The sequence below is a fragment of the Castanea sativa genome, chromosome 7, assembly GCF_040712315.1.
Source record: "Castanea sativa cultivar Marrone di Chiusa Pesio chromosome 7, ASM4071231v1".
Classification (NCBI taxonomy): Eukaryota; Viridiplantae; Streptophyta; class Magnoliopsida; order Fagales; family Fagaceae; genus Castanea; species Castanea sativa.
Genome location: NC_134019.1, coordinates 33,591,072 through 33,601,476, shown reverse-complemented (window position 1 = coordinate 33,601,476; position 10,405 = coordinate 33,591,072). Strand labels below are relative to the sequence as shown.

The window sequence follows — 10,405 nt, the reverse complement described above, 5'->3', positions numbered from 1 at the left end:
AAAAATCAGTTTTAGAAAAATATGAACATCTCAGACGGACCAGAGTACAGTTATAACGTTTCTAAAAAAAAAAAAAAAAAAGAGTACAGTTATAACAAAAGAAAAAAGTAGAGTTAAAAAAATTGGAAATAAAAGCCAAATAAGTTAAAACTAAGGTCAGCCAAAACCCTTAATAAGCCCCTAAACCCCTATTTGCCAGGCATTTGAGCCTGAGTAGTCGCAGATTATAGAGACCATCCATCGCTTCCTCCACCCACCCTCAGCGGACAGCCGCTAGCAACTTGCCATCGTCATCGCCATCGCCTTTACTAAGGGTGGCAAAGTAAATTCAAACTCATTTGTCCACCCAAATTCACCTACTCTAATTAAATCCAAACTCACCCAATTATTAGTTGGGTTAAATAAACATCAATCCAATTAAATACAGTTAACTAAAAATCCGTTGGAGCCCGTTTAACCCAAAAACAATTAAAATTAAAAGAAAAGAAACCCAGCCCTCAGAGTCTCAGACGTTTACGGTTTCAAGAGGGTTTTCATTTTCCCTCATTTTCTCGGCCTCCAATCATGTTTTAGTCGGAAACCCAACAGCTTCAGCAGCTTCAAAGCTTCGGACACATCAAAATTCTTAAAAGCTTCAGCAGATTTCTGAGTTGTTCGCCGGAATATTCACGTTATCTCTTTCCGGTCACTCCAGCACTCATCGGTAAGCTTCGAAACTCGGATTTGGTTCCTCTTTTTAGTTACTCAAAATTCTTCTTTTGTTTTCCTTCGTTTTCTCCGTTACCAAACAGTTTACATCTTCTAATTTTATCTTTTCGGTAAGCATCGGTAATGCTTTGTTGAGTATGTTTGTGAAGTTTGGTGATCTGGGTAATGCTTGGTATGTGTTTGGGAAGATGGAGGAGAGGGATGTGTTTTCTTGGAATGTGTTGGTAGGTGGGTATGCAAAAGCAGGGTTTTTTGACAAGGCATTGGATTTGTATCATAGGATGTTCAAAGTGCACGGTTAGTGTTTGATAGAATGCCAAGGAGAGATAGGATATCATGGAATGCAATGATTTCGGGGTATTAAGTTAATTATAAGTTATTTAGCAATATAATATATTAAGAGAAATTTATAACAGATGTGAATTGTTCCTATATCTATGAAATTTATATTAGACTATATATCCATAGTGCCAATGAGATGAGGAGAAACACATAGTTAAGAGCTTCAGGGGCCAAACAGATGCATCTGAAGGTTATTGTTTTGAAGTTCAAGGTTATGACTCAATGTTGTTAGGTGCAGCTTTGTCCTTAATCTCATATTCCTATAAAATGAACTGGGCATGTGGAGACTAATGGGATGTTTTAATTGACCCTGAAACGCTACATGAGAAGGCTACTAGTATTAAAGGTGAAAATGTTTTAGCTATGGATAGTTACGTGGAGAACCTTGCTTTACTTGATGGTGCAAATGTGGAATCTTACTGAGAAGTGGTATGGATGAATTGACACCCTTTTCATGCTTTTACCTGCTGCAGTAGGCATGTTAGTATTTTGAAAAGCATTTTTTTCTCTTTTTATGTACCGGATTTGTATCATCCTATTGTGGTTGTGGCTATTATATATTAGTATTTGATATTTGCATTTGATATTCATTGATCACTTGATCTTGCGATATCATCCTATCTCTGTCCTCTAAGAGACATAGATAGATATGAGATTTTATCATGTTTTCCTTAGATGGATTCAATCATGTGTTTATTGTCAGCTCATGTTAATCAACAAGTACATTCAGCTGCTTAAATATTTTCTTTCTATTGGTCTGTTGTGCTGTTTATCTTAAAGAAACATTCTATAGTCTATAGTGCTATGGAATGAGCATACTAAACTTTTTGGTTTGGTTAAAGAGGAAGAATTTTTTAAGAAGCACATATCTGTTAGGCTTTTAGGTTCATTGGCTTTTGTTGAGGTCATTGACTTGGTCACAGGTAAGTTCACTAAGAGCAAAACAGGGTGGCTAGATGATGCAGTAACTTCATGCCTTAGCGTGTATTGAGCTTATTAACTGTTAGTTAGTTACAATCTATTAGAGCAGGTAATATCTTATAACAAAAATGGATAGTAAATAGTTAGCAAATAGCCATGTGATAATTAGTTGGAGTCTATGGCAGTTGAGCTAGCAATTATGAATAAGCCAAGAGATGTATAGATTACTTGGTTTTTAGACGAGAATATAGATTTTAGCCTAAGTTCTAGTTTCTAAGAGAGTTCTCTTGAAGAGTTGATTTCTCATTCTTGTGCTTCTAAGAAACTTAGCCTTTTGCTTCATTTCAATTTCTTCTTCCTTCAGATTTGTTTTCATCTCTAGAAGGCCGTGACATGAATAAGAACCATGTGGAGCTCTTTCACTAGTTCTTGGCATTTCTTAGAGCATCTCAATTAGGCTGTCCAAACCAATTTCTAGAGGGCAAACACACAAAATACAAGCTTCAACTTCCTCTTTAAACTCTAAATATTTTTTTAGTGTTGCTACAGTAGCTCTCTTGACCTAGAGAGCATTGTAGCAACTCCAAATCATTATTCTCTCTTAAAAAAAAAAAACCGGCCAAATAATATTTCAGAGTTGACATCAAAAGATAAAATGAATATGTGGTCCATTGTTATGCTATAGAGGGTGAAGCTCACAAATAGATAAGGAAAGCAAACACAGCAATAATAACTTCATTTGATCCACAAATTTGATATATACAAAAACTTTCCAACAACTTCAAATGAGACAACACCTTACCCGTCAATATGAATTTCAAAAGATTACCACCTTACGGTTTACTCATTGAGTAAAACTAAGCTCTCCATGAGATTAGCTGTGTAAGCCTTTGGTTCATAATCTCGACTACGATAGTTCACATTTAAACTTTCAGGATCAAATGAATAGATTTGAACTGGATAAATTTTCGTTGTAATCAAAAGCTCACCACTATTTGTACAGTCAAATAAGGAGGTAACATCTCATTATGGTCATTTGGGGGTATTTTGGTCATTTTTAGGTTTCGGGGGTATTTTGGTCATTTTATGACTTCAGGGGTATTTTGGTCATTTTTTGGACTTTGGGGGTATTTTGGTCATTTTTTGGGTTTCGGGGTAGTTTGGTAATTTTTGGGTTTCGGGGGGTATTTTGGTCATTTTTTGGGCTTCGGGGGTATTTTGGTCATTTTATTGGATTTTGGGGGTATTTTGGTCATTTTTTGGGTTTTAGGGGTATTTTCGTAATTTTTAGATTTTGGGGTATTTTGGTCATTTTTGAAGATTTTAGAATACTTTGGTCATTTTCACTTTAATTGCATTTTGGTAATTTTGATAATTGGGTAATTGGGTGGGTTGGAGTTTACCCATAATAATTGGGTTGAGTTGGATTTGGGTTAAAAACAATTAGTTAAATGGGTTTTAATGGATAAATGAGTTTTATATACCCAACTCAATTAAGCCCACCCAAGCCCACCCATTTGCCACCCCAAGCCTTCACTAGTCGGTGTGTATTTCTCTTTTCTTTTACTTTTTAAGGCTAAAATGCAGCATTTCCTCATTGCATCTGTTTTTTTTTTTTTTTTTTAGTGAGTCTGTGTTAATGGATGAGTTGGGAAAGTTAGTGTTTTATGTTTTATTCAGTGTTAATTGAACTTTTGAGGTTTCTCTCTTGTCTATGGTTGTTGGGTATATAGGTGCTTTGTATAATCTAATTGAGCTTTTTAGAAAGTGAAATGAACTTGGTCTTTCTTTTTAATGTCTTCCTATGATTTACTCCTTTTTTTAGTTGAAATGTGGTTCATAGGTATGGAAGTAAGACTTCCGAATGCTTTTGAAGGCGATACTTTTGAGCGAGACAAATGTAATATCTATGATTTTTTCTTAGCAAGTGTAATGTTCTTAACATTGTAGCATGCAATGTCAATGGGGTAAAAGGATGATGTTTAAATTTTATTTCTTTGCACTGCCTTTACTTGTGTTATATATTTATTATTTCATATTGTGATGTATTATATGCTTATCTTTTACAGGGAATGCATTGCTCATCACCACCTAGAACTCAATAGGCACAGTTAACATGGGTATTGCCAATGCTAGTCAGACTATTAACAACAAAAGAAGGGGTTGAAAGTTGTAAACTGAAGCCCATCCAGGTCTTGAAAACACGCTTAGGTTTCAGCCCTTAGATTTCGGAATCATCTGTCCTTCTTGCCAAAATGATTCCCCACAAAATACTCAATTTGCAAGCATTCAAACACCACAAGCTCAAGCCCATCCTCTTCCCCATAGATTCATCTCCCTCCCTTGCTCTTTTCTCTTCAACCCCTCAACCAAACAGCTCTTCACAAACCCAGACCCTCCCTCAATATGCCACGGCGAACCCTCCACCAATCACCCTGAACTACATCCAAAACTCCATCCAATCTTCTCAATGGCATTTGATCAAACACCTTGCGCCAAACCTCACTCCCTCTCTAATCTCCACCACCCTATTCAACCTTCACAAAACCCCTCAGCTTGTTCTTGAGTTTATAGCACACATTGAGTTCCATCATCTTGATATCAAAACCTGTTGCCTTGCCATCGCCATTGTTGCCCGCCTCCCATCACCAAAGGCCACTATACAACTCTTAAAGCAAGCCATTTCTAGTGGCATCGCTTCAATTGGAGTGATTTTCAACGAGTTGGGGCTTGCCCGTGATAGTTTGAGTATAAGAAGTAGTATTGTTTTTGATTTGTTGATCAGGGCTTGCTGTGAATTGAAGAGGGCTGATGAGGCTTTTGAGTGTTTTAATATGATGAAGGAAAAGGGTATTGTACCCAAGATTGAAACTTGTAATGATATGTTGAGTTTGTTGTCAAAGGTGAATAGAACGCAGGCAGCGTGGGTTTTGTACGCTGAGATGTTTAGGTTGAGGATAAAATCGAGCGTGTATACATTTAATATAATGATTAATGTGTTGTGTAAGGAAGGGAAGTTGAAGAAGGCGAAGGAGTTTATTGGGTTTATGGAGGGTTTAGGGATTAAGCCTAATATTGTCACATATAATACGCTAGTACATGGGTTTTGTTCTAGAGGGAAGGTTGAAGTGGCTCAAATGATTGTTAAATCCATGAAAGGCAAAGGTGTTGAACCAGATTCATACACCTATGGTTCGCTTATTAGTGGGATGTGTAAGGAGGGAAAACTTGAGGAGGCATCTGGGCTACTTGGTAAAATGGTGGACAATGGGTTGGTTCCAAGTGCTGTGACATACAATGCTTTGATTGATGGGTATTGCAATAAAGGGAATTTGGAGATGGCTTTTTGTTATAGGGATGAGATGGTTAGGAAGGGCATAATGCCAAGTGTGTCAACTTACAATTTGTTAATTCATGCATTGTTTTTAGAGGCTAAAATGAGTGAGGCTGATGATTTGATAAAGGAAATGGGAGAGAAAGGTTTGGTTCCTGATGCCATTACATATAATATCTTGATTAATGGGTATTGCAGATGTGGAAATGCAATAAAGGCTTTTAGGCTCCATGATGAGATGATGACTAAAGGGATTCAGCCTACAGGGGTAACTTATACCTCACTCATTTATGTTTTGAGTAAACGCAATAGAATGAAGGAAGCAGATGATTTATTTGAGAGGATACAACGTAAAGGTGTGTTGCCAGATCTTGTAATGTTCAACGCCTTGATTGATGGTCACTGTGCTAATGGTAGCATGGACCGTGCATTTTCACTTTTGAAAGAGATGGATAGGATGAAGGTTCCTCCTGATGAAGTGACTTACAATACATTAATGCAAGGGCACTGTAGGGAGGGGAAAGTTGAAGAAGCTCGTGAACTTCTCAATGAGATGAAGAGAAGGGGGATCAAGCCAGATCATATTAGTTACAATACTCTCATTAGTGGCTATAGTAGAAGAGGTGATATCAAGGATGCATTGAGAGTTCGGGATGAGATGTTGAGTATAGGTTTCAATCCCACACTTCTTACTTACAATGCCCTTATAAAAGGTCTAAGCAAAAACCAAGAAGCCGATCATGCTGAAGAGCTCCTCAGAGAAATGACAAGTAAAGGGATAACGCCTGATGACAGCACCTATCTCTCTTTAATTGAAGGGATTGGCAAAGATGATAACTCTGTGGGAAATGGTGATTGTTAAATTTTTTTTTTCTGCCCAGTGTTCAAAAGTTTTGCATAGGAATAGGTTTTCTAGAAGCAGAGGTTTTTTTTGGTCACTTCTTGCTTTGAGCGCTGCCTTGTTGACATGCTGAGCTTGTAAGTCTACATCATTGACTAGATATGTAACAGTAAGTTCAGAAAAATTGAATCTGGTTTATGGAGCAGCAGTATTGCCTTCTGAAATGAATCATTGTAAGATTATACAACGTGTTTAATTTCATACGCATCCTTTATTTGTCATACAGCCCTGAATATTACCGTTGTATATACTTGATGTTGTAAAAGGAATAAAGTATCATGCATACTTTCGACAGAGACCGATTTTGTAAAGCAAAACAATAGCTGGGAAGATTTTCAAAATTTTGTGATAACTCTAGAGTGGAAAATTGCTCTAACTAGACTGAATGCTAGACGCCTAGATGCAAGAGAAAAAACTCAGCAAAATAATATTTTTCCATCTTTCTTTGCAGTAAAGTCTATAATATTACTTTCCTTTGTCAATTATAACTGTTTTGTAATGCTAAAGAGCTCTAGCTCAGCTGACACCTCCCCTAATAAGTTCTAAGGGAAGGTTAAGATTGTGGCTTGTGGGTTCAAAACTCATTGGGTGTGTAACTTACCAATAGAAGAAATATTATAGCTTTCTATTCTGTAACTCTGGGGTCACTAAGTCATGATGTCTGACAATAGTAATTAGAGGACTTACCCAGGTCCTTAATGGTTTTATTAATTTGATCTCCAAAGCTAAATTACTAACTATTGTGAAAGTAATGGTCGATGTAACGAGGCCTACTACAATGGTTCTGTTGTTGAAGTGGTTTTCACATTATCTTGGAAGTATGATAGCATATAAGTACTTAAAGATGCCAACTCTTTTTGGGTGCTTTTCCTTTTTTTGCTTTATTATTATTATTTTTTTCAGTGAAAGCTTTGATGCAATTCCTTAACTTTGTTAGATTAAGAATTTTTTGCTCAAATGCTATTCTCGTGACTTCCTTAGCCACAGTTCCAAATAGCATATTCTTTTCCAGGTGCCAAGGAATTATCAGCTTTTCCTATTGCAAGGATTTTCCATTCACTGATTCAGCATCATACAGCTTTACAATCATTATGGAATCCTTTAGTCAAATACGATCCACTGGATTTCTTTAATAAGTGGGGAAAGCCTTATTTGGCGCGATATATTGGAGACACTGCTCTTTCCACTACATGCAGTAGGGAAATCATGCGTGGTCCTCTCAAAATCTCTAATAGTTGGGTGTGGGCCTTATCAGCAAACTGGTTGTCTCATATGATTTCATTAGTGGAATCCCACCTTGGTAAACATAAGAGTGAATGACACTGAGCAATCGCCAATCTTTTTAATTAAAAACTAGTTCTCTTTGTTTAATAAGGTTTTGGGTTCATCCTATGAAAACAGAGGTATACTTTTATTTATTTATTTTTGGAAAAATTTCATTATAATCCCAATAGTTTAGAATTAAACCCTATAACTTCAAAACTCAAAAGTAACAAATTATGATTTTTGTTTATTTATTTAAAAGGTAAACCTTAATATAGGTTGAGGATTTAATTTGTTACTTTTGAAATTACAACATTTAATTTGTTATAGCACATGAATTATAAGGTTTAAAATGTATTCCCCTCCTCCCTTTCCCTTTTTGAGGACTACCTCTCACTTTCAGTGTAGCTTATTGTTGCTATTCTTAAAAAATAGTAAAAAGATTATCATGACCTCCCAAATCAGCAACATTTTTTACCAATAAGACTCAGTTTTCATGGTCCTAAGTCACCACTAACCCCCCAAAAAAGGGTAAAAGATATGATAACACGACCAGTGTAGCAAGAGGAAAAAAGAAAAAGAAAAAAGTTAAAGCATCAATCTTTTTTTCCTTACTAGGCTTTGAAGCTTTTACATTAGTGCACGTAATTGGATGTCATTTCATGCAATCTTGTTTGTGGAAATCCATGCAACATGCACCAAGCACCAAATGTTTGAATAGATTATCACAATGAACTTGCGTCAGCTTTTAGAATTGTCGGTTGCAAGATATCTGCAATAGCTTCATGTACTTAAGGTCTGCGTGGGCATTGCCAGAAAGGTAAGCCTCCTCCAATCTCTGAAAACAGGAGCTTCAATGGGTACATTTGTTGGGCACATAGTACCTGGTTTGGCACTCACTCTCTTAGGTCTATGGCACACCATCAACACAATTAGAGCCTACTTTCTCAAAGGCCCTGCTAACTTCAGAATAAGGTTTTGGTACCCATTTGGTGGCTCTCTATCGAAACTTAAACACTTGGAGCTTATTTTCATCCTGTGTTTTTCAGTTTTTGCAATACTTATGCAAGTTCTGGACTACCCTTTCTTTCGTTTTGCTTTCAGGCTTGACAGCTTTGAGCATGCAACCATGTTCCTCCACCTGGTTATTTTTGCAGGTTTTACCCTTTCTGCAGAGCTGACTCATTCATTAGAGATCCTCTCTGGAGTTGTTGGAATCCTTGCAGCCACTGTCTTTGGTCAAGAACTTTTTCTACTTCATTTCCACTCTGCTGACCATGTTGGACTTGAAGGCCACTACCATTGGCTATTGCAGCTCATCGTGTTTATCTCTTTCATAGTAGCCCTGGCAGCAACTTGTTTTCCCACTAGTTTTCCTGCAGCTCTTGTTCTTTCGATTTCAGTTGTGCTCCAAGGCTGCTGGTTTATGATAATGGGAATTATGCTATGGGCTCCTCAGTTTGTCCCAAAAGGTTGTGTTATGGTTTTGACTGAGGCTAGCAGTGATAACATGCTTGGAGCAGTCAGTTGCAACTCTGATGAGGCTGATATGAGAGCTAAAGCACTGGCTAATTTGCAATTCAGTTGGATGCTTTCTGGAATATTGATATTTACAGGATGTATTTGCTTGAAATTAGCTGGAAAATGCACCCTAAGGGGACAATCAACTGAGTATGAACAACTTCACAGTAGAGGTGTGGATCTCCCTGTATTAATTGATGGCTTCAAGCAACCTCATCCATAACAATTGAAGTATGTCAAACCTTGCAAGTCACGACCTTTTGAGGTCACAGAGCACTTAACATATAGATTAAATTAGAGTCGCCATTGATAAATGTGAACTCTAGGGGCATATCTCTACAGATTTGTAGTGCCCCCATGAATAATTGTATCAGGAGTTGTATCATTATACCGGTGGTATACTATATGATGTGATATAACTTATTTAGTTACTAAGATGATACTCATCTTGAAGTGTGTGGAAAAATTTGAAGGGCAAAGTTCAATTATGACTCATTTAGTTTGAAATATGAAATGACAAAGGGCCAATGAACTCTAGCTTAATTGGCACTGCCTCCCCTTGCAAGGGTTAGCTGGAGGGTGAGATTGTGGGTTCAAGTCCCATTTTGATTGCGTGTAATTTACTACTCCAAGAGAGAGAAAAAAAAAAAAAAATGACAAAGTCCTGGTGTGAATTCAGGTTTCCTGCTCAAGCTGTCTTCCCAATCATTTTTGCCCCTCACTAAATCCAACTGAGGTTGCTACTATAGTTTTTTATAGGCTTGAGTACCAAGCCTGTTGAGACTCAAACCAGTGAGACCTGAGTGAATTTTGGAACATTCGGGCTATATCTTCCTTGATACTTATGTTTCCATGGAGTAGTAAAACTTAGCTTAAATTCTTTAATTGCTATACCTTAAGTTGTCCAATAAAATTCAATCACGTGGCTTTGGAAGCTATAATTTTACAAGTGCATTGACTAATAAGCCAATAAGTTACATTACATGGTTGTTTTGTATTAATCAATAAGTTATATGATTTACTCAAAAAAAAAATTTATATGATTAAATTTAATTGATAACCTAATATAAAAATGTACCTAAGTTTTGCTCTCTATAGAGTATAGAGGGTAGCCATGGAGTAATTGTATCATCTACTTCAACCATTTTAAGTTGGTTAGTCTGGGCCTTCGGCTCAATCTCAAATCATTTATTACTTGGTTTATAAAATTAGAAAATTACAAGTTGCTTGTCTCAAACAATGTTGTCAACACCATACAAAAGGCCGTTTCAATTGGATTAGGAAATAAAATATTTTGGTACGATCGATACTAGTGTACCATTAGAATTGTATTAGTTATTTTTCTAAAAAAAAAAGTATTAATTATATATATTTTTTTGAAACCAATTATATATATATATTTATATTCATTAAAT

The 10,405-nt window shown here is 36.5% G+C and overlaps 2 protein-coding genes across 2 annotated transcripts; both read left to right on the top strand.

The window, feature by feature from the left end:
• The first annotated feature begins 512 nt into the window (after positions 1–512).
• LOC142643432 (uncharacterized) lies at positions 513–6,517 on the top strand. The gene is made up of 2 exons (XM_075818059.1): positions 513–703; positions 4,041–6,517. The coding sequence occupies exon 2, from the start codon at positions 4,227–4,229 to the stop codon at positions 6,165–6,167; it is 1,941 nt and encodes a 646-aa protein (XP_075674174.1). The 5' UTR covers positions 513–703; positions 4,041–4,226; the 3' UTR covers positions 6,168–6,517.
• A 1,720-nt stretch (positions 6,518–8,237) lies between these two features.
• On the top strand, positions 8,238–9,425 carry LOC142643433 (uncharacterized). Its single transcript, XM_075818060.1, has one exon. The coding sequence runs from the start codon at positions 8,326–8,328 to the stop codon at positions 9,211–9,213; it is 888 nt and encodes a 295-aa protein (XP_075674175.1). The 5' UTR covers positions 8,238–8,325; the 3' UTR covers positions 9,214–9,425.
• The last annotated feature ends 980 nt before the right edge of the window (positions 9,426–10,405 follow it).

Coding starts and splice junctions, on each gene's coding strand:
- LOC142643432 (XM_075818059.1), top strand. CDS start 4,227: ATGATTCCCCACAAAATACTCAATTTGCAAGCATTCAAACACCACAAG.
- LOC142643433 (XM_075818060.1), top strand. CDS start 8,326: ATGGGTACATTTGTTGGGCACATAGTACCTGGTTTGGCACTCACTCTC.